Source organism: Astatotilapia calliptera, chromosome 12, assembly GCF_964374335.1.
Source record: "Astatotilapia calliptera chromosome 12, fAstCal68.1, whole genome shotgun sequence".
NCBI lineage: Eukaryota > Metazoa > Chordata > Actinopteri > Cichliformes > Cichlidae > Astatotilapia > Astatotilapia calliptera.
Window position 1 is genome coordinate 14,142,353 of NC_137433.1, and position 23,863 is coordinate 14,166,215.

Consider the following 23,863-nt stretch of genomic DNA (forward strand, 5'->3'; position numbering starts at 1 on the left):
TACTCAAAGGTTAGTCTCACAAAAGATTTGTTTCTTTAAATCTTGCTTACCTGTGCCAAAGTTGTATCCTTTGAAGGAGCAACATTGTGGAAAAACAGCTGGGATTTATTTTTCTGTGTTTTCACGGATCGTCGCTAAGGTTGGATAATGATCCATCCGCCAGTCGACGGAGAGGAAAAAATAGATCCTGAACAAGGCGGAAGAACACCTAAGGTGGGTTAACAGGTGAGGTGTATATATAGGCACCTTTGGGACCTTTATTAGACATTAATAATCCAAAGACTGGTCGAATATTTGTGTTAAGCTTGTGACTGAGTAAAATACAATTTACATACTAAACATAGGTTATGGCCACATGCTGGTAGCCTGCAATAAAATAAAAGGCAGCTGCTATGTTTGGTATTATACAGTACATGGATCAGTACGGTAAAAATGAAAAAAATTAAACAAAGGATACACCTTTTTATTTAAAATGAAGTGACATGTGCAGGTATTAATATAAAAACATGTATTTCCTGGTCATTGTCTCTGGATAATGTCTACATTATATGCAGTGCAGGATCAGCCTTTGTTTTTTTGTTTGCTTTTTTGTTTTACAGAGTCAGGTAAGATAGCCTACTGCACCGTTGATTACATAATTGCAGCATTTTCATTACTTTCATCTCAAAGTTGGAATAAATACTAAATAATAACAGCCAACAAAATAATAAAATAATAATATTGATACTCTTATGGGATTAAGGTGTTATCCTTAACTTACACATCACCTTCTAAACCAAGCATTTATAAGGTATTTATAAGTGATGTCTTTATGGTTTGCCATTTTTATTTGTGCCGTCTTGTGTTGTGGCACTTCTTAAATGGGGAGACCAAAATACATGTCAGTTGCAAAGTACACCTGCACAAATCCAAGATAAAGGTCAGATTGAAAAGCACATTACCTTAACAGCGGCTACTATTACTGTTGCTAGTTAATATTATTAGTTTGTAACTATAGTATCAGGTAACCCATTTTTATGATTCACAGGTCACTTGTGGGAATAAAACTCTTGAGTGGGAAAATGGAGAGAGGAAGAACCAAGCCTGCGCTGCACTTAGAGAGCTCTGCCAACTATGAAACCATGCACAACTTCAGCAGAAAAGCAACAAAGTGCTAATGGTCTCAAAGAATGCAGACAAAAGTCAGCAAGACAGGTGGGGGGGGATTTCTCTGTCTTGGCTTCAGCACTGTAAGCTCCACTCGTCCTCCATTTTTGGACATTTCCTGTGTGGTTTCCCATTAGATTTTGTAATTTTGACAGATTACAATGTTTCCTCATGTATTCCTGTTTTATACATCCACATGGCTACACAGACAACACTGAACACACAATTAAAAAAATAATGAGAACAAATCTTTTTTTTTATTTTGCAAACTGGCAAAAAAAACCCAAAACCAACATCCTGATAATTCTCAACACTTCATGAAGCTTCAAGCTTTTTCATGAGCTGTTAACGGCACGCATAAGCAAAAGTTACTATGTTCACTTCAAAGTTGTACACTGACAAAAGCAGTTTACACACACACACACACATATATATATATAATGCGGAAAAATTAACCACAGTGACCACCTTCACCTGCATTGCTGTGTTTTTAAAGAAGGCACAAGTGGTAATTCCCATCTTACATGTTTCACGGAGGGAGTGTGCACCATTTACCGAAATAAAACAGACTTCACTTAACTCCCGATAAAACAACAACAACAAAAACAGCAAATTCAACTTAAGCAAAGAAAAACATCAACACCATTTTACTAAACTGTCTGTGAACTATTCCCAACAGTCTTTGGTTTCTGCTACGTGTCACACAGATTTTATCACCCAGTCAGGACAATTTGAATGCAAATGTGGTCTACAGTTACTGCAGTCCCATGACTCAGTATAAACCATGTCCACAGATTGCAAGTTAACAATAAAACAGTGTTACATTGATAGAAACACAGCATTACAAGTGCCAGTAAATTAAAAAAAAAAAACAAAAACATAATTTTTCCCAAAGAGGGAAAAAAAAGTTTCCTCCAATATTTTAAATCATGTTGTGAAAGAAGATATTACGTGTACAATGTCCTGAAATTACATTTCTGTTGTGACACTATTCTACATATCAATATTACAGTAAAAACTACAAAGAAAGTGACCAAACCCGTGTAAAACAATAAAGCAGTACAGTACATAGCGCACTTAAATACATCTATGACCCAAACAGGGTGAACATGCTCAATGCTAAAAGCTAACACAAGAACAAACACTCAATATTTTCATGCAACGTAACATTGTAATAACACATTCAAAAACACTTTTTTGAAACCAGTGGCCACCTGTGGATTTTACAGTATATTGCAAGAGTCATTTAACATGAAGAAAATATCCATGTTACAAAGGGATAACACATTTATTTCTACTCAAATATCCATACCGCAGTAACACACTCCTGAACGCAGACTGGTTAAAAGCACACACTGACACATGTTCTTTTCCATCAGATTGCACACAAATACTGTTGGTTTATATAGTACTCTTCTTTATCAAAGACTTACAGAGCTCCCAAGGATTATGAAAACAGCAACTTTTAAATTAAAAAGTAAGAAAAGTTTGACTCAAAAGTATATGTAAGAGTGGCAAACTAAAAAAGCCACTAAGGTTTGGCTTGGAGATATTTCTACAGAAAGCCTAATTTGGTAAACATGATAGTGGCATAAGGTCAGTCAGTCAAGAACCAGAAAACCTGTAGGTAAATGCAACAGTAGGCTGGAGTTTTACAGTATACGCAGAGAGCAAAAAGAACCCGAGTGTGCTGCTCAGATCAATTTAGTACAATACAAACAGGAAACTGATGAAATTTTAGAACTGGGTAACAACAGAGTTCCCAGATTTCTTTTCAGTAAAAATTGAAACAAATTCCTGAACATGTTGAGTCATATTACAAACTTCCTCGTTTTTAGCCCATCTTACTCCAATCAACAGTTTTCTGCTGCTGTTATAACTTAAGAGAACTTAGTTTCTATATTTTTCTCACATGAACTCAGTATTTGATGTAAAAAGCTAAACACGTTAGGGGATCATTCCAACGCATTGAAATGCTCATGTGAAGATCTTTAGAAAGTCCTATTCTATTAGTGTTAATCTATGGTGGCCTAAAAGGTCGTCCTTTAAGGCTACCATAGACTAACTTATGTTGATACTGATGATGATGTTTTCAGCTGAGAGCCAAGCATTTACAAAGAAACTACAAAGAGTAAAATTACTGGATAATTTAGTCAGCATGCAGTATCAAAGAAATGTACAGTAGAAGAAGTTTTCTAAAAACAAGCATCTGGATAAAGTAAAAATAGAGGTTCTACTCTGGTTTTGCTGAAAGTCCCTGCTGTTGTCTGCGTGTACTCAGGGAAAATGGACAGCGGCCTTCAGGTCGTCGTTCTCAGCCCTGTGCTCCAGCTGGTTCTGGAGCCGAATGACCTGCTCCAGCTCTCTGATCTGTCTGTCTGTTTTATGACTGACGAGCGTGCGGTAAAAGTGGACAGCGAACATGATAAAAACAAGTCCAAATGGCACCATGATGCAGGTGGAAGCTATGGCCGCAGCCACGCCAGGACTTATGGTGTCATTTTTCTCATCTGCGTTGCTTTTGAGGGGTAAGAACTTCACCCAGCACAAGAGCACCACCTCCGTCAGGAAGAGGAGGGTACCGATAACTGTGGAGAAAGCCCAGGCCAGTTCTATGTGGCGGTGCATGCGCTCATGGGGAGATTCGTTGACAGAGTTGAGGTTGTGAACATTGCTGACAGCCTCCAGGTTGGGCAGGATGCAGGTGCTGATCATGAGGGCAAAGAGGTGCACTGCAACCAGAACGGTGGTACAGGCGCTGAAGGCTATCAGCAGCCCTGGGGGGTACTCGTAATCCCGCTCCAGCTGTACCTCCACCATGGCAACCTGAGAATATCAAAAAGGAAACAGCTCCGTTAGGTGAAAAAGAGATAGTAGCTGACTACTAAGAGGAATCAGAATTCTTGACCTGAGAGAAAAATGTTTGTAACAAATTAGGAAGTGCTGGAATTAAACCAGAGTGTCACAGTTTGCACAAATAACCGGAAACAAGGTGAATACCCCACTAAAAGTCTATTCTGTCAAACCTAATATTGAGACAGAGAGACAGACAGAGAGCTGTGTATGCAATCCTTTATGCTGCATAGCTTAAACTTACTCGACATCAGTAGCACATTTGCTACGGCTGTTATATATACAACCACTATAAATATAGTACTGCTTTTCACAAAAGAATCCCAGGCCACCCAAGAGTACCTTGTGTGTACAGGTATATTTTATAAACAGAACTGTTTACAAGTGTTCTGGTATTTTTGAATACCTGTGGAGCTTCTTACTGCAGATGCATCCCTGGCCAAGAGTCACTGTACATCATAATTTTTGCATCAGGAAGGGGGAAGGAAGCTCCTATGTGTTAGGCTTTTAGTTTTACAAAAAATATTTGTTGATTCATTGTAACTGCATGTCGTTAAATTAAAAACAAACATTTGGTGGCACTATAGGCTAATATTTTCAAAACTTTTCATGTGTTATTTTTTTCTTGTTTCTTATGTATTTTAACGCTCCTCCGCGGACTACTTATTAAAGCGGAAGATAAACCTGGACTTTTAGGGGTGGCGCAGGCGAGCCCCCACTAAATTTCCACGAAGTTTTGCTCTCAGTCCACAGGTATTACAGTCCCGCAATGTGGGACGTGCAATGGAAGCCAAATATGACTTTAACAAGCCTACACTAGTAACCCGTAGACTTCCAGTAAACAAAACGGTCATTTATGCTAAGTATCAGTGCACCGTAGCTGTCATTAGGCCTGTAACACGGTCACGGTCCTTCAAAACTAAATAAATAAATTGTGCCTCACGTAAACTATCTGCAGCGTCAAATTAAAATGTAACTTACCATTGCGAAGCCCGACAAGAGAGCCGAAGTGCGACTGGTTGCTTTCAGTTTGGCTCGGCTCAAGTAGAGTTTTCTCCAGGACAGAGCCTGCATTGAGTGCTCGTTCAGACTCATTGCGAAGTAATTTTTGTTATGAATATATCGTTACAAACTGGTATGAGCTACAGGACGGTGCTCGATGACACGTGAAATTCGCGCGCGGGGAAGGCTGTTCCAGGGGGATCCAACATCTAACTACAGCAAAAAAAAAAAATAAAGATAGGAAACTTTACCAAAAAGAAAAAAGTTTTCCCTCAACAGCTGACCGACTGTCAGAGTCTATCAGGAAACAAGATACCCACAATCCAACGCACCGCAGAGGCGCTGCCGGCTGCTGCAGATCGCCGCCCTGTGTTTAGCGCCGTGCGATTCTGCAAACTGTGATATCGATCAAATACCAAGTAAACACGGGGACAATATTGGCGAAACAGATATGATAATTTTACTCTATAAAGAAAGCGTAAGTAGGGGAGAGCAGTGTCTCATGACTCATGAGACGAATCATCCAGTTCTGAACGTACTGGGCTAAAATCACTGTGGTTAAGGCAACAAAACACACCTTTCAGCTTTTCATGTATTTTGAAACTAGTTTTTTTTTTCCTCGGAGATTGTAAAGAAGAGGACTCCCTTATTTATATTATAATTTGTATTGCATTTTAGGACCTTTTACTTTATTAAAAACACCTTATCTAGCACTTTATTTAGCATTGCACTTTAAATATAGATTTTGCACATGAAGAACATTTGCACACAGGAAGTTTAATTATTTATTGAATATTTATTGTGTATTTTAAAATCAGTTGATCGCCTTTGTTCCAGGTCCTGCACAGCTGCTCCTCATCAAGAAATGTGGTGGTTGTCTGTGAGGAGAAAGAAATTGTGATTGAGAGAAAATAAGGTTTAACAGTAAGGAAAACTAACGTGAATGTGAAAATTAAGCAGTAAACGTGGTGCAAAGAAGGGATGTGATTACTCACCTTTCTTTCCTATGTCCTCTTCAGGGTGTTTGGGCAAATGTTGTCCCGGGGGTCCAGACACTATTTAAAGGGTCCGGGAGAGGCCATGGGTTAAGGGAGTGTGGGGAATCTTTTGTGCTTGGGTTTTTTCTTTTTTGGTGTTTTAAATAAGATATAATGTATGTATTAATATGTATTAATGTGAAAATGTAAATGTATTTATATATTTATTTATTGAAATTGATGTATTGTATAATGTGGTAAAAGGTTGGGATTTGAGAACTCACCTGTTAGTGGAATAATGGTTTAGCCTGTGACAGCTGAAAGTATTTAAGGCTGCTAGCTGTCATTGGATGCAGTTTTGTGAGGTGAGCTATACTATGAATAAATTCTTTGTTCCACTATACTTGTCTTGGTGTGCCTCATTGTTACAAGTGGTGTCAGAAGTGTGTCGTTCACGCTACAGTGAGAAAATAATGACAAGAGGTGGAAGAAAGCTGGAGATCTGGATATGTGAGCGTGACCCAAAGACGGCAAAGGAAGCAGCTAGCCTCATTGAGGTTTTCACTTCCACCAGAAAGGGAAGCAAGAGCACCTACTTGAGCTGGGAGACCCACTATGCTAAACCAAGTAAGCCCAGTGGGGGTGAAGAGGACTCTGGTCAAGTTCAGGCTAGAAATCCTTCTAGTTCCTAGCAGCTCCCTTCCCAAAGACCTCACAATGTTAAGAAATCTTTTAAGTCTTCAGTTCAGGATATTAAATGTTATCACTGTCATAACTTTGGCCATTCGAACCATTTCTCACTCACCATCGATAACTCCACAGTTTTCCCTTCTCCTCAGGTTAAGAGCCTTGGTGTCATCCTAGACAGTTCACTTTCCTATAAATCTCACATCAATAATCTCACCCGTTCTGCCTACTTCCATCTACGCAACATTAACAGATTACTTCCTTCTCTTTCCACCCAGTCTACGTCCATTCTTGTCCTCAGTGTTGTTGCCTCCCAAATTGACTACTGCAATTCTCTTCTGCATGGTCTCCCCCAAAAATCCCTCCATAAGCTTCAACTGGTTCAGAACTCTGCTGCTTGCATTATCACCAGAACCCCCTCCTACCAGTACATCACCCCCTGTTCTTCAGGAACTTCACTGGCTCCCTGTGAAATTCCAGATAATATTCAAACTTCTTCTGCTCACCTTCAAGGCCATTCATAACCTCGCTCCTCCTTACCTTTCTAACCTGTTAAGCACTACCTGTTCTGCCCGTTCACTTCGATCTTCTTCTTCTATCCATCTTGCTGTACCTTCCTTCCGCCTCACCACCATGGGAAGCAGAGCTTTCAGCTGCTCTGCTCCCAGGCTGTGGAACGCTCTACCCCCAGAAATAAGAAACAATGGTTCTCTCCATCTGTTCAAATCTGCATATTCACTGTGAATCCACTGTTTGTTAATTTTATCTTGTGCTTTTGTTTTATTGTTCTTATTTTGTCATTGTTCTATTATGTGTTTTATCCTATTGTAAAGTGTCCTTGGGTGACTTGAAAGGCGCTCATAAATAAAATTTATTATTATTATTATTATTATTATTATTATTATTATTATTATTATTATTATACACAACATTTTGCCATGCCCTTAAATCAAAACCATCTCTTTTGTGTGCAGTTCCAAGACCAGCCACAGAGCCAGTAGGAAAGAAAGCTTATATTGTCCCTGTTTTAATTTATGGGCGTAAAGAAGAAGCTTTGCTTTGAAACTCTTGTACATTCTAGTTTGAATTCAGGGGAAAATCTAAGTGATGAATCTAGAGGCTCACTTCCTCTAGATATGACAGCAGAACCATTGAAACCCTGTCATGTAGGCACAAGACCATAAAGTGCAAAGAAAATGATCTAAGAGCTACCCCCCCCCCCTTTTTTTTCTTTCTTTCTTTCTTTCTTTCTTTCTTTCTTTCTTTCTTTCTTTCTTTCTTTCTTTCTTTCTTTCTTTCTTTTTTTTGAGGAGTCTCTGGAAACAGAGAGCAGAAAAGGGAAAAGGTCAAAGGCTCAGGGGAAAACGGTACACCATGGTTTCCCAAGCCAAATAACCAGCTTGAGTTTGACATTCCCTCAGATTTAGGTGCACTCCAAAGAAGCGACCCTACTCTAAAACCCTGGTTTGAGAAGGTAACAGAGGTAGAGGGAGCTAGTCAAGGTCAGGTAAGATCTTGTAGACATTGTTTACTTAATTAAAGGAGGCATCTTGTACCAGGAAAAAGAGGAAGTGTGAGGCGGTAGCACTCCCACAACAGTTCAGAAACAAAGTTACGGATTTAGGCCATTCAATTCCATGGGCAGGTCATATGGCTTTTCTCAAAACACTGAATAGTATCAGCAGCAGTTTTGTGTGGCCAGGGATGTATGTCCAGGTTTCCAGTCCTTCTCAGTTCCGATGACAAAAAAGGAAGGTGAGAGGTTTTCTGGGTCTGGTAGGCTGGTGCAGAAAATTCATATTTTATTTTGCAGAGCGATCCACTGCACTGAATGACCTCACAAAGGGTTCAGCCCCCGACAAAGTGTGTTGGACAGAATGTGAGCATGCATTCAGAGAGCTCAAGGAAGCAGTATGCACACATTCAGTTCTATACAGCCCAGACTTCAGCAAGCCATTCATCTTGTAAACAGATGCTTCAGAAGTAGGCCTTGGAGCTGTGCTTCAGCAAGATGGTGAAAGAAGGCCTGTGGTGTTTCTGAGTCGGAAACTACCTGACAGGGAGACGAGGTATTCGACAGTGGGGAAAGTGTTTGGCCATGAAAATGGGCTATTGAGATCTTGAGGTATTATCTTCTGGGACATCACTTCACTCTAGAGACTGATCGCTGTGCCCTCCAGTAGTCGAACCGCATGAGGGATGCAAATGCTTGCATTGCAGGATAGTACCTGTCTTTGCAGCATCATGACTTTACGGTCCTGTACAGGCCAGGGAAGTCAAATGTGGTTACTGACTGTTTATCCAGGATGACAGAGGACTGAAGCACTTTGCACTTAAGAGAGGGGAGGAAATGTAAGGAAGAGGACTCCCTTACTACTATTCATATTATAATTTGTGTAGCACTTTAGGAGCACCTTTTACTGTATTAAAAGCAACTTATCCAGCACTTTATTTAGCATTGCACTTTAAACATAGATTTGCACATGAAGAACATTTGCACACAAGAAGTTTAAGTGTGATTGTGTGCGAGTCAAAAATTTGAAGTAAAGGTGGTGCAAAGAGGATATGATTACTAACCTGTCTTTCCTGTGTCCTTTTCAGGGTGTTTGGGCAAATGCTTCCCCGGGGGTCCAGACACCATTTAAAGGTTCCGGGAGAGGCCATGGGTTAAGGCTTGGGTTTCTTGGGTTTTTTGAGGGTTTTGTTTGTTTGTTTATGAAAATGTAAAATGTATTTGTATGTTTATTTATTGAAATTGATGTATTTAAGGCTGCTAGTTGTCATTAGATACAGTTTTGTGAGGGGAGCTATACTGTGAATACATGCTTCGTTCCACTATCTTGGTCTTCCTCACTGTAAATCCAGCCGCAAAAGGCCGCACTGTTACAGAGATGTAGAATATAAACACATCTGTCTGGAAAGCACTTTGGGTTTGCTCTTGTTTAAATTTGCCATGAAATATAAATAAAAAGGACGTGACAAAGTTCAAACATTTTTTCATATTGTGTTTGAAGTATTTTATTTCAGTTTCCTAAATATACAGATAATAGTAATTTAACACAATTCAGTGGGCTACATATTCAACTTAGAGGATGGAAACAAAGTATCAATCCTGCTATGCAACTTCAAGATGAGAATTTACAAATATCTGGTAAATCACAAATCTTTCAAAGTTTCTTGTTATCTTTAAAAAGGATATTACACAATGATAATGCAATGAATTTAAAAACAAGCTACAATACAAATTTAAAATATAAACATTTCTGCTTTGGTACAGCAGGTCCTTTTAGTGAGGTTTCAGTCAGAAAGTTTTGCAACACTTGAATTACCACAAGGTAACCACTTGTATATTTCCTGGCATTCAGTAGGCGGACGTACACTTTTTGTATCAGTGGGGGGATCTAGTTGTGGTACTTCTCTGTGAACTGCCAGAGTAGTCTGCCAGTGGGAGGGGAAACCATTCGGGGGCCAGACATAGCACAACCAAACATCTCACAGAGAATATTAGAAATGTTACTTTTTGCTTTATGTTGAACTGCTCCTGTGTCGTGAATACACTGACCTATGAATCTGTTCTTACACCGTCAGGAGCCCTAGACAAGATAATTCCAAAGCCATTACACTGTAGCTGGAGCAAACTGAGTTTCAACACTGGGTGGCGTCAATATGTTCATGTTCAATCTTTACACACACATTCTTGCTTTACATAACTCTGTGTTTAATCATCATAATTATATAACTAACCAAACAATGAGTAATACATACTTCACGTTGTGTTGAATCTGCTGTCAGGTAGGCTAAATCAGATAAGAAAGACAGTTCTTCACTGGGAAATCAAAGTGCTGTTTTTCACTTTTAGTTTAAGAGTGTTTACATCTAGCTACATTAGGTGAACTTTATACACTGTACATACATGGCTGTATAGTTGGGAATATTTTTAAAGTTTCAATTATTAAAAGTAAACACATTATCACCTTATCAACATTTGATGACAAACGCCTGAATAAACTCACTGAGTGTTTTTGAAGTTTAATGCTATTTGTAAACTGCTAAGCCCATAAGGATTAAAAGGTTAAACGCATTAAATAAACCTTTGAAGAATTTGTTCTGCCACTGAGTCATATAGCCCATAGACTGCCTACAAACGCCAAGACAAAAGCAAAGACGGACGAGTGTGGGAGGGAGACATCTTGTTTTACCTGCTTATCTTTACTTCCTGTTTCATCGACGTTGCGTTAACATGCCACGTTAATTACATTTGCCCGATTTTATTGTCATATGGATAGGGTGTTAATACAATAACGAACCATCCCAGAAACCTGTATATTTGTTAAATTTCTGTACAACCCTCTGCGTTTACGTTTCTTTCCAATACATTTTGAATTATAGTTGTGTCGTTTAGGTTTTTTACGTCAGTTTTGATATTTCCTATGGTTCGTGAACGCAGCCTGCAGAAGCTGCCTGTGTGTGTTTGGTGTGAAGGAAGGGGGGGGGGACGAACTTAGCTTGTTCAGCCATGTTAGTTTTCTCAAACGATGAGAGAGAGGAGACATGGCCTTGTCACTGAGCGGAGACGATGAGGAATATGATTCAGAATCTGAGCAGGTATTTTAATTTCGTGAACTCTACTTTGCTCTGTATGCTTCTCGATTTAAAAAAAGGGTTTTGGCGTTTTTTCCTTTTCGTCAGTTACTTCAGGTGAATGTTTGTATCCGCTTTTCCTCTCTCTATGTAGGTTAGTCGGGTTGAAAGGAGAAGGTGTGTTTTAAACCTTATTCTTCGGTCAGCCAGGTAATAGCGAATAAACACAAAGCTAAATATTTGTACACATTTAAAATAACTGGAGTTCCTCCTTTTTGTGTTCCGTGACCGTCCAAAAACACACCGTGTCCTCGCCTCCTAGACACCATCTATCTTGTTAGCCACAACCGACCCATTTTTGTACTGACCACCTCTTAATAGCGAGCAGCCTCATCCAGTGAGGTTACAGATCCGCGGCTGTGACCACAACCTCGTTATCACCCACTACCTTAACGGTGAAGGCCATCCGACTTTATGCTGGCCAACTTATGATTTTATCGTGCACTTTGGTTAACCTGCTATATCGAAACTGTTTTTCATGTGATTGATTTCCTCTCACTTCCAAAACTTGTCCCACAACTCTGCGCCTTTAAGAAAGCTTTAGTCAAAAACGTTGAGGAAGCAGGGACAGAGAAAGGGGGTGGGGGTGGGGAGAGGGTAACAATGAAGTGTCTCTACTTCTGTTACTTAGTAGTCCAGTGGCCCCAAACTGGGCAAATGGGTTTGATTTTTAACAGAAATAAAGCTTTAATGTGGCTTACAGGGGGGAACTTCTCATGAGTGGCATGGAGTGCATGCTCATTTGAGGTCAGCAGCATGGATACTTTCTCACAGGGCTCATTAGATATTGCACAAGTCTCTCCAGCACACAGTTGGCATGTACAGTTCAAGAGAAATGGGAGAAGTGCTGATGTAAGCGTCAGACCCCTGCTCTTACACAATGTTTATATCCACAACACTCACAAGCAGTGTAGCATCAAAGATCATATTTTGAAGTCTTCTGTTGTGACATATCATAGGGAGAGCAGCACATGTTATTTGTGCTAATTGAGCCCGGGCAGCAGATGAAGGCAAACGTGAGTTTCACTTGCTGACATCCACGCTGATGCTGAGTCAGAAGATTGTGTCACAGCAATATGGGCCATGTTTTTATTTGCAGGGTTCAGCAGCCAATTAGTGTCTGTGCAGAGACAGTGGATCTGTAGCGTAGTGGTTTACACATTTGGCTACTAAGTGATCACGGGAGGAGATACATCTGGGATTAAAAAAAAGCAGCCAAATAAAATTTGGAGACATGGAGGGAATGGAGGACATGTCAGTTTTTTTGTTGTAGTTTTAAACTTTGCATGGACTTTATTTGCTCAGAGACTTGGCCTTACTTTAGATATGCTATGAGAGACAAAGTCATGTGAGATAAGGTTAGGGAAATGGTGAGGTATCAGCCACACCTGCAGCAACAGCACCTGTCCTTTCTTCTGTGTTTCTTTCTCATATTTCCGTATTAGTCAGATGGATTAATGGAAAGCTTGGCACCATGAAAATAAGCTTTGCCTGGTTTGACCATTTAGCCTGGTTTTGCATAGATGCTCTGTCAGCAGCAGCAGCAGCAGACAAAGAACAACTTCTTGAGCTGACAGCAACACAACAGAAGAAACTCTGATATGTAAAGGGATAGATCTAACAACGCGTTTCAAAATCCTCCTGGGGGAAAACGCTCCAAAGAGCAGTTTCTGTTAAACAAGAAGAAACATGTTGTCACTGTTGTTATTAGCAATTTGCCGTGAAGCTTCTTTAGCACATATTTAGGGCTGGTTTCTCCACTCCTTCCAGTGAATATCATTCAGAAAGCAAGAGTGACGTTATCGTTCGTCTGAAACATCTTGTTTTACCTGTCTGCAACGCCTCAGTATCATCTTCCACATAAGACAACCGCAGAGGCTTGAATGATCTTAATTTATTGTAATTTGGTGTTTTATACAAATGAATGGAGTAATAATTGGTGAAAGAGCTGGAATGAGCCGTCGTGCGTGGGCCGTGTGTGATTTCAGTAATAGAATAAGAATAGATGACATCAGGAAAGTGCTCAGAGCACAAATCGTAGCTCCACTCTGAGCTTATTTTTATCCATCTCTCTCAGTTTTTTATTCAAACAGTTGCCATCAGAGGCAAATGTGTTGCCTAGGTAACCTCTCCTCCTGTGTGATTTGTCTTATTTTCATAGTGCTTTATATTGCCCTGCCATGGCAACAGGGAAGAGAGTAAGAAGGAGATGTGAGAAAATCACAAAATGAATTAAGGTTTCAGGATTCAGTTAGATAATTGGTTGCTTAAATTTCAGTCTGATCGTTAAATTACTGTTTTTATTTTTAGTCCACAGCATCACACTGTTGCTGCTTCCAGTGACTCAAATAAGAAGATTTGGAGTATGCTTTTGTCACAATTCTCAAGGTGACACCCTTAACCCTAAGCTTAACATGCACTGTGAGGATACAATTTCATTGACATGCCTACATTATCGGTACAGTTCAGTTTATATAGCGCCAAATCGCAACAGAAATTGCCTCAAGGTGCTTCATACCGTAAGGTAGAGACACTACCCTCACCACAGCTTTGTTTTTCTTTTTTTTAATTGTTAACTTGATTTAGAGTGAGTACTAGTTAACCCAGTAGCCAAGAAGCAAATCATTTGTTTAATCAGTAACACAATAATTGTATATCAAAAGCCTACAAACACCACTTATGTGTCGTTAATGTTCCATCCAATAGGAATCCAGTACTTTTTAAAGCAAAAACATGCAAATATTCACTGATTCCAGTTTCTAAAATGTGAGAACTTTTTACTTGAAATGGTAATCTGAATACCTTAATTTGGGGTTATTTTGAGAGATCATGATCAACTTTTCAGATATTTTGTTGACAAAATAATTACTTAGGAAATATTAAGGGAAATTAATTGATGAAAATTAATATTAATTGCTGCTTAAGTATAAACTGTTTCCACATGGCTCTGTTTGCCGAAGGATAGTAAAATCCCAAGTTCAAGGTGGAACTAAACTAAATTCCTTGTTTAGTTAAGGAATTTTTTAGTAGCTGGGTCATATGACTCACATGTAATTAAGCAGCAGCAAGAATAGCCTATAAATAAATACATAATGCATGCATCACAGTTTGATGGCAGTGCCAGTTTGATTGGATTCCTTGTGCTGATTACTGTTATTTCAGCCGTTTGGTCTGATATCTGTTCACCTGTTAGTTTGCTTAAAGGTCCTGTGTCCATGTTCTCAATGACAGAGAGTCTCTTCATTTTGAGTTATCATCTAATGTCTCTTACGTTTTTTGCCTTCCAGCAGCGGGCAGCTAACCGGCCCAAACCCAAAATGGGGACGTCGTCAGCTGTTAAGCTGCCGTCCAACCGCAGCTCCTCTGGAGCCCGCCGCAGGAGGACACGCTGCAGAAAGTGCGAGGCTTGCTTGCGGTCTGAATGCGGGGAGTGTCACTTCTGTAAGGACATGAAGAAGTTTGGTGGACCAGGGCGCATGAAGCAGTCCTGCATCATGAGACAGTGCATCGCGGTGAGTCAGTAGAGCTTTAGAGTCAAAATTATCCATGAAGACATGTAACACTGTCAGCTTTGTTTTTCCAAAGCATTCACTGCTTAATAAACTTTATTTCTGCTTGTTTTTTCTTTTTTCGCCCCATGCAGCCTGTGTTGCCCCACACAGCAGTGTGTGTAGTGTGCAAAGAAGCCGGGAAGGAGGACACACTGGAGGATGAGGAGGACAAGTTTAACTTTATGCTGATGGAGTGCTCGATCTGCAATGAGATCGTCCATCCCAACTGCCTGAAGGTACAGAAGGGCGCCTACGTTGGGAACAGCTGAACAACTCCACCTCATCATTACAGTCATTGTGACGGTGACTCACACTGTTGCAGTAATGTGCCAGGAATCTCAGATCATTGTAACATGACAGGAGTGACTCAGGCAGTTGAATCGCAGTCAGAGGAGATAATTGGGTAGAAATGTTGATGTTTACATAACGCTAAAAAAACTTTGTTTGTGATGTGGATCTTAAGATTTTACGGCTCCGACATGACACCATCACGCTGAGGGTTTCACTGAACACATGCTTAAGAAAGCTTAAGAGGTCAGGAGTTTAAAAACAAACTCTCAGATTAAAAAAGAAACTGTATTAGATCATGACCAAAAAGGGCAACACACTGCACACACCCTGTTTGTAACCTGTTATGCAAAAACACAATTTGCTATTTGCATATGTTTGGTCAAACCAGTTTTTGAAGCATGGTCTGCATGTTTGTTTTGCATGCAAGAGCTAAGAATTTTTAATGCCATCAGCTAAATTCCTCAAAAGAGTAGAAAACAAACAAACAAAACAGAAAAAAAGAGGCTGCCTCTTTGTGCCTCGTTACAGGTTTTTCCTAGCTGTTTTATTGTCTTGTTGCAGAATATATTTGGAACCTCATACAGCAGTTTAGATTTGTAACAGCATATTTAGGCCGAGTTGAGATCTTTAACTGTTTATACTTCCCTTTTCTGAGTAATCCATGAAGCAAGAGTTGGCATGTTTAACAGCGACTGAGGTTAAACTGTGCTGACCTGCCTAACAAGTACGCGTCACAACAGCCACTTTCACTTCCCTTGCCTTGTTTGCATTAAACACACTGAACACAAGACTAAGCGAGAGCTGGCAGTTCAAGTTGAAATCCGACTCATTTGGCCGTTGTTTTTATCAGGTGTGCGACGCTTCGGGGGTGGTGAATGATGAACTCCCTAACTGCTGGGAATGTCCTAAATGCAACCATGCTGGAAAGAGTGGAAAAGTGAGTACAAATATGTGTGTGTCACGGTTTTTATGTCACGTTTCAGCTCATCAAGTGTGATTTGGAAACAAAAGAGAATTAATTAGCATTACAGAGCTTTTGTTGCTTTCATTATTTCAATATTCGGTTAAAGCGTGTGTTGATCAACTTGCCACTTCCTGTTTATACTTTTGTCATCTTTCACATGTGGCAGTGAAGCAGGAAACCTCTGACTGCTGTGTCTTATGTTCTCGGTCACATTGATTTTGTTTATTAAACCATAGGAGCACTTTTAGGAACAGCGTATTTTTCTTGTCAATATAGGCTAAAGGTATAAAGTTGTCTCGCAATTATTGTCCCTTTGGCATTGAAGCAAAAAAGGGGCCCGGGGTTCAAGTATGCCTCCAACCTCCCTGGCTCTTTGCTGAGGGAACAGAAGCCTGTGACAAAGGAGGAAGGGGACGCTTCTTCAGCAACTAAGAGGAGGTCAGACAAAGAGGAGACACCCAGGTACCGACCCGAGGAGTCTCTCAGCCGCCAGCCGCCGGTGCTTTCACCCAGCAACCTGCCACGGCCCCGGCCCGAGGACAAACTGAGGAAAAAGAGGAAGCTGTTTGATGATGATGAGGAAGAGGATCTCAGTGTGAGGAAGAAGGTTTGTATAATAATGTACAGTGTGTAAATGGAGCAGTATTTTGGGGGCTCTAGAGTGCGACCAAATTGGTCACAAATGCGACCAAATTTTTCAATGGTGCGACTCAAAAAAAATCCTAGTTCGCACCGGTGCGACCAGATGTTCGAGTAAAAAAAAAAAAAAAAAAAAAAGTCTCAGTGTGGTCAGACATAGTCAGGGGCGGGACTTCTCTGATTGGCCGTGGTGCAGATATTCCTGTGGTCCTTCGTGTGTACGTTTGAAAGTGCCGGTGGATAGAATTCCGCACAAAGACGTAAACACAGAGCGTGGACCCGACGCATCAGAATCAGTTTTCTCTTTCTTGGCTTTCTTACCCAACAGCACGTGAATGTCGTCATTAATTCCCTCTGACTTTTGCTGTATTGCTTCCACCATGATAAAATCACACTTCATGCACAGCTTTCTCTCTCTGTGTACTTTAAGAATAGTTTCCCATCTCAAATCTCTGTTTTCGCCATTATTAATTCGCTTAATTACCCACCAAACTACCGCTGTTTACAGCGCTATCTGACGCTTTTTTTTTCTTTTCTTTTTTTAATGACCTCAGACAAGAGAGGGCAGCAACTTCTGCTGTTCAATACTGAAGAAATTTAAACTTTTTAAAATTATGCAAAATTGCAGAATATTTTTAAGGTTATCTGCTATAAAACGCCAGACTGTCTGAGGCAAAACTGAATTGAATCCAATCGGGACCTTGTAAATCTGAATCGAAAGGATTATAGAAATCAATGATGATACCCAGCCCTAGTGAGTAGCCTAGGCCTGACAGAAGTGGATGTAGCTGTGGGTAATAAGATGTAAAAAGAACTATTGATAACTTTTTTGTTAAGGCCTGATCCGTCTGAAATTCATAGCCAGTGCTCTGACAAGGAGCCATCATTCTCTGAACCTGAAAAAGCACAGTGTATCCAGAAAACACATGTGCTGCGATAAATGCACTGCCCAAGTGTCCCCTCTCCCCACTGCCTTTCAGCGGCAGGCAGCAGCAAACAGGTCGCCAGAGGAGGCCGATGTGATGATTCATTTTAACATTGTCTACAAAGTTACCAAAGAGTGCCAAAGCACTGCAAGCACAAACACTTTTTCAGTAACTTATCTTTCTTGTAGAACTGTGCTCCAAATAAAGAACCTTGTGTTGACAAGATTGTTAGTTAATCATTTCTAAATCAATATTGTCTGTATGGACAGCAATATTCCCCCCAAAAAAGTGCACATGTAAAACTGCAGTGTTAAGTGATGCAGTTGAAAAATGTGGGTGCGCCTAACTTTTAGGTGTATCAGTGCAAACGTGGCAAAAAGATCTAGAGCCCTGACATGTGGTTTTGTTTTTGTTTGTTTTGTTTCTCCAGGAAAGGTCAGATGATCCTTATTTTTCCAAACTTCTTCAACAAATCAAGAGAGAAGAGGATGATGAAGATGCTGAAGAAGAGGATGAAGACGGAAGGGAGCCTCTTTTCCAGAGCGGTGTAGAGAGGAAAGGGCGCTCTGGAGACCCTGAAGATGATGTGGATTACAGGGACTCCAAGAGCGACCTTTTGAATCTCAGCCTTAGAACACCGGTTGGAGACAGTGACCAGTCTCACTGTAGCTCTCCACAGGCCGGCCCCAGCAGTGAGGGCGGGAGCGAGACCCAGGAAAAAGGCCCGCGTCCAAAGGCTCGGCGTAAGCGGCGTTTACCTAACAGAGAGCTGAGTCGGGAACTGAGCAAAGCACTTACCCAGGAAATCCAGAAGACCGAGGACTGCATGGCCAATGAGAACCGGCAACCACTGAAGCCTGAACCAGAGACGGAAAACGAGGAACCCAAGAAGCTGTTCTGCAACGGCAATGAGCTCGGGGATCAGAGGGCCCACCTCAAGACCAAAGAGATGAATGGGAACTCCTGGGAGCTGCGACACTTCTACCCAAGTCAGATCACTCCGCTGGGCTTCAACAGGAGCACTCCGACAACCCGGCCGGTTCCTCCGCGCTCTCCACCCAAGTGTGTCCAAATGGAGCGGCACGTTATTCGGCCCCCTCCCATAAGCCCGCCTCCCGACAGACTGCCTCTAAAAGATGGAAAAGCACACATTATCCAGCGAGAGCTCTGGATGAAGATATTCCGCTATCTCACACACCAGGAGCTGTGTGTGTGCATGAGAGTGTGCAAGACGTGGAACAGATGGTAAATGCACAGCACTATCTCAACAGTGATTTAAAATATATTTCTGATGTTTACAGTTAGTGCAGAAGAGAAAAAAACCCTCTGAAATGTGGAGGAGCAGTTACAGTTTGGTTTAGAGTGTTCTGCCTTGACACAAAGACCTGACATTCAACACAAATCTTTATTTCTGCTAGGTGTTGTGACAAGAGACTCTGGACAAAGATAGATCTGAACCGCTGCACCTCAATCACCCCACTCATGCTAAGTGGGATTATCCGCCGACAGCCAGTCTCCCTGGACCTCAGCTGGACCAACATTTCCAAGAAACAATTAAGCTGGCTTATTAACAGACTGCCAGGTACTTAACTATAAGGGATTTTTGATCTAAGGTTACAGAACCCCCACCCCCCAAATCAGTGTTTTAAAGTGCCACTATATGTTTTAGGTCTGCGAGTGTTAAGGCTGTCAGGTTGCTCCTGGGCTGCTGTGTCTGCACTCTGCACCTCCAGCTGCCCTCTGCTGCGCACTCTCGATGTGCAGTGGGTGGAGGGACTCAAAGATGCACAGATGAGGGACCTCCTCTCCCCTCCCACAGATAACAGACCAGGTAAAGCACAACTACTATCATAAATGTGCCCTTTTCTCCTGCCTGCCATGCTGTTATGCATAAATGATACTCAAAGTTAAGTTTTAACAGCTGCAACATAAACACAGTTACTAATCATTTCACATTAACTTGCGTAAGTGTTAATGTTAAAACTCTTAGGTACTCAGTTACACATTGCTAACTATTTTATAGAGCAACTCTTGGAGTGGGAAGCTTTTCAGTAGCTGAAAAGGTTATTGCTCTCATTCCAAACCCCAAAATAGATTTTTCCAGGAGGCGCTGCTTTAGATTTACGTTTTCAAACTGAAACACAAGCGTGAACTTGAATGTCAGAGACTTTTATAATCTTGAGGTGTTGATCAAATTTAAAATTGTTCTGTGTTACTTTTTATTTGACCAACTAACTAACAGGCCAGCTGGATAACCGCTGCAAGTTGCGGAACGTGGAGGAACTGAGGTTAGCGGGGCTGGACATCACCGACACGTCTTTACGCCTCATAAGTCGACAGATGCCTTTGCTCTCCAGGCTGGACCTTAGATACTGCAACCATATCAATGACCAGTCAGTCAACCTGCTGACAGCAGCAGGGACCACAACCAGAGATTCCCTCACAGAAATCAACCTCTCAGGTGAGATGTTGAATCAGAGCGTGGAGTCATGGGAATATACAGGCATCAGGCTTTTTCATGTTTGTTTTTTTTCCAGCAGGCTTGCATACAAGTTCAGCTGGGCGGCTGAATTCAAATAAATGGCACACTTCCTGTCCTTTAAATAACCTGATGGTCAGTCTAAACTCATACTTCCATATAATAACACAGAAAGCACCTCTGTTAGGACAAAATAGAACTTGTCATAAGACATACAATGATTGATATTTTTATTGAGACTGGGTGTGTCTGTTTCCAGTGGCTCAAGTGTTTGTATTGTTTGTGTTGGTGTCTCTTTTGGGTGCCAAAATAAAAACAAACAAACATTGAAACTAATAAAACAAAACTGAAACAAGTAAACCAACTCTGTAAAATAAACTGCAGTCAAAATAAGTGTTTAAAATTATATAGAAGTTTTCAAAAGTAATGGAAAATACAAGACAATAACAACTCTTGTGTTAACCACAGAGGAAGAAGGCGAAATAGGGGGTTTTGCTAAAGCATCGATATTAGCCACTAAATTATTTAAATGCTGTGGGTTGTGCTTGATTGTTCCAGGAAATTATATACTTGGACTTGAGATGAATAAATAGATTAGTATACTTAGCATTGGTTAGTTTACTTCCTTTAATATGCTGCTTTTAGCATTTCAGCTACTGTGCACTTAGCTTGTGTTTTTTTTTTTTTTGTTTGAATTAGCAACGGTACTCAGAATTACAATCTTCTTTACTGTCATTGTGTAAAATGTAAAAAACAAGACAAAATGCAATGCTTTGCAAATATTGTAAACGCATATTTTATTCATAACAGAACATAGATGACAGATGAAAAATATTAGCTTGTTTTGAATCTGATGGCAACAAAATGTCTCAGAAAACTAGGACATGTACTTGGCATTGTTGTGGTGGGAGCATATGTTGTTCTAAAAGCTGTATATAGCTTTCAGCATTGATTGTGCCTTTCCAGATGTGCAAGCTGCCAGTTCCATAGGCACTAAAGTCCGCCCATACCGTCACAGATGGTAGTAAGCTGGATGACAAGCCCTCTCCTCTTTAGTCCAGAAAATCAGGTGTCCATGGTTTTTAAAAATAATTTGACATTTTGATTTTTCTGACCACATAACAGTTTTGCTCTCAATGACAGAATCATGCCTGTTTTTAGTGCTGCACCACCTGAGGGCCAGGAGATAACAGGCATCCGATATTAATTGTTGATCTTGTCTGCTGTGAGGAGATTTCTCCAGAATTGTGAGGGCAGTGTTTTGTAAAGCCTGTCTTCACTTCTAAAGAACTCTTAAGTGTCTCTTTAAGATGCACTTTTAATAACCAGACATTACTGGCCTGTTGCCAATTAACCTAATTAGTTTAAAAATATTCCCTCAGCTGCTTCTTCTTAGTACCACTTACTGTTTTGGCCTTTTGTTGCCTCCATCCCAATGTTTGAGTTTTTGTGAGACATGCTGCTGCCATCAAATTAAAAATGAGGTAATATTTTTCTTAAAATTGCACATTTTCTCAGTTTTTTGTGTACTGTTTTGAAAAAAGGAAATGCGCGAGATCTGCAGATCATTGCTTTCTGCTTTTATTTACATTTTAGTCCCAGCCTTATCAAAGTCCCCGGTTTACATTTATAGCAATAAAGCCCAGTTTTTGAATGCCAGATGTGATTAGTCTGGAGACGTATACATTTTTAAATTAGCAGGACTGACAGTTTTCTGTTCTTCTAACCCTTTTTCCTTGCCTCATTTTTTCAGTGTGTAACAGAGTAACGGACCATTCCTTAAATTTCTTCAAGCGCTGCGGAAGCATCTGTCAGATAGACCTTCGCTTCTGCAAGCAGGTGACCAAGGCAGCCTGTGAAAGGTTCATCGCAGAGATGTCTGTGAGTGTACCGTTTAAATTGAAAGAGGACAAATTGCTGCAGAAGATAAGCTAGTTCCCAACAGGGCAAACAATAAAAGGACTTCAAAGATGGTCTTTGCACTTAATGGAACAACTGGTCCTGTGATAAGTCTCTGAATCACTGTCAGTAAACTGAAGTGAAAGATTGAGGTTGACTGGATGGAAGCCTTGGAGTCTAATGTCAGGAGGTGACAAACATTCACTGGACGGGTTAAGAAGAGATGGCATGCATGTGTTTCTTTTGAGACTACTTTTATAAAGACCTGCTTGTAATTGACTCCTGGGTTATTTTTATTCCTTAAATATTTGAAAAACAGTATTTTTATAGCAGCAACATTTCATGAGTTTACAGTGTCTCAGGAACTATTATCACAGAGAGACTGTACCGTGAACTGAAAATGATCTCCTTCAGTTTGCCCTCTTGTAACAGTCTGCGTGCCAAAATGTACATTTGAATTTAACATCACTTCAGTATCAGAGAAATAAAATAGCATGTACAATATATCTGATCATAAAAATATTTAGAATGTCTTTTTGATGAAGATAAAAAAAAAAAGATAAAAAAAAAAGATAAACAAATTTCATATTCTGTTACACCCTCATGCCTTCAGTTACATTACTACTTTAAACTGTGGAGTGTTTTTGCTTTATGGGGTTTTCAACAATATTTCAATATTAATTTATTGATTGTTTTTTTTATTACTGTTTGTATTTATTCAGTAAGTTGACATAGGTGTGTCACATAGCTGGGTCAAATAATTAGTACAAGTAATTTATCAGGGTGATTTAAGCCTGTTGCAGCTCCCAGCGGGTGAAGTTCAACACCCAAAAGTTAGTAACAGGAAGCTGACTGTCCCAGCAACTGTGAAACTGACTTTGTGATAATACAGTAATCCCCCACACATCTGTTTTCACCTGGTTCTGGTTTATATAATCTGCTAACGCTGACCTTTGCAAATAACTCATTTGCATAGTTTTGAACCTATACTCCCTACAGTAGGTGTTGTATTTTGGTTGTTGTGCTGTAATTGATCACCTCAGGTGAATGTGATGTTTATATTTGTAAATCCAAAAATGATGTGCTAATATGCATTAAAAGAATTTCATTTGTACCATTAAAGCGAGGCTTTGCTCTTTTCTCTTTTTTCCATATTCTCACAGGGCTAATAGATTTTACCTAATTTGTACATTTGGCACAAGCCTGTAGTTTGTACTGTTGCCTCACAGCAAGGTGGTCCTGGGTTTGAATCCACCATCTGTTCGTGGTCTTTCTCCAGCTTTCTTCCACAGTCCAAAGACATGCAGTTAGGTTCATTGGTGCTTCTAAATGACCCATAAGTGTGAATGAATGCCTGCCTCACTGTTAGTCGTGTGAAAGACTGGCAACCTGTCCAGTGTGTACCCCACGTCTCACCCTATGACATCTGGCATAGGATCCAGCCCCCTCATGACAGATGGGTGGATGACTTGCAAAAAAGTCATGTTTGCCAAATATCAGAGAAATACAATAAGAGGGTTTAAAATAATTTTCTTTTTAACCACTTTTTGAAGTAGTGAAATTAGATCAAGTTAACTTTTGTTTGTGTTTAAGTTGTAAGAAATTATTGGATTGATTTTTGTTTTTTTCACAAATTTAACGCCATACAATTTTAGAGAATGAAGTAAGAAGTGTGTTCTAAAACAAACCTCTCATCACCACCCAGGCCTTGTCTTGAACAATTTTGTGTTTGGAACTTAAAAGGCTGTGACATGATCACTTCCTCAGTAATCATTAGCCAGGACAGTAAAAGACACATGCAGATTTCA

General features: G+C 40.3%; 2 protein-coding genes and 1 long non-coding RNA gene across 7 annotated transcripts; 2 read left to right on the forward strand and 1 right to left on the reverse strand.

Moving 5' to 3' along the window:
- Nucleotides 1–3: 3 nt before the first annotated feature.
- LOC145432280 (uncharacterized) lies at nt 4–1,930 on the forward strand. The gene is made up of 2 exons (XR_013912563.1): nt 4–213; nt 1,028–1,930. It is a non-coding gene; the product is annotated as an uncharacterized LOC145432280 (long non-coding RNA).
- Nucleotides 1,382–9,344, reverse strand: LOC113033805 (calcium release-activated calcium channel protein 1-like). Of its 2 annotated transcripts, none has more exons than XM_026187920.2 (2): nt 9,243–9,344; nt 1,382–3,972 (listed from the first exon to the last, which is right to left on the reverse strand). In XM_026187920.2, exons 1-2 carry the CDS (start codon nt 9,327–9,329, stop codon nt 3,424–3,426), a joined length of 636 nt encoding a protein of 211 aa, XP_026043705.2. In that variant the 5' UTR covers nt 9,330–9,344; the 3' UTR covers nt 1,382–3,423. The 2 variants fall into 2 exon arrangements, with proteins under 2 accessions (XP_026043705.2, XP_026043704.1); XM_026187919.2 differs by lacking the exon at nt 9,243–9,344 and adding an exon at nt 4,981–6,402.
- A 1,769-nt stretch (nt 9,345–11,113) lies between these two features.
- kdm2ba (lysine (K)-specific demethylase 2Ba) lies at nt 11,114–23,177 on the forward strand. Of its 4 annotated transcripts, none has more exons than XM_026187855.2 (11): nt 11,114–11,270; nt 14,594–14,818; nt 14,950–15,093; nt 15,999–16,085; nt 16,429–16,719; nt 18,108–18,922; nt 19,096–19,259; nt 19,347–19,508; nt 19,920–20,138; nt 20,218–20,291; nt 21,910–23,177. In XM_026187855.2, exons 1-11 carry the CDS (start codon nt 11,217–11,219, stop codon nt 21,922–21,924), a joined length of 2,250 nt encoding a protein of 749 aa, XP_026043640.1. In that variant the 5' UTR covers nt 11,114–11,216; the 3' UTR covers nt 21,925–23,177. The 4 variants fall into 4 exon arrangements, with proteins under 4 accessions (XP_026043640.1, XP_026043637.1, XP_026043638.1 ...); XM_026187854.2 differs by lacking the exon at nt 20,218–20,291 and adding an exon at nt 13,617–13,694 and having other exon boundaries at nt 11,188–11,270; XM_026187852.2 differs by lacking the exon at nt 20,218–20,291 and having other exon boundaries at nt 11,115–11,270.
- The last annotated feature ends 686 nt before the right edge of the window (nt 23,178–23,863 follow it).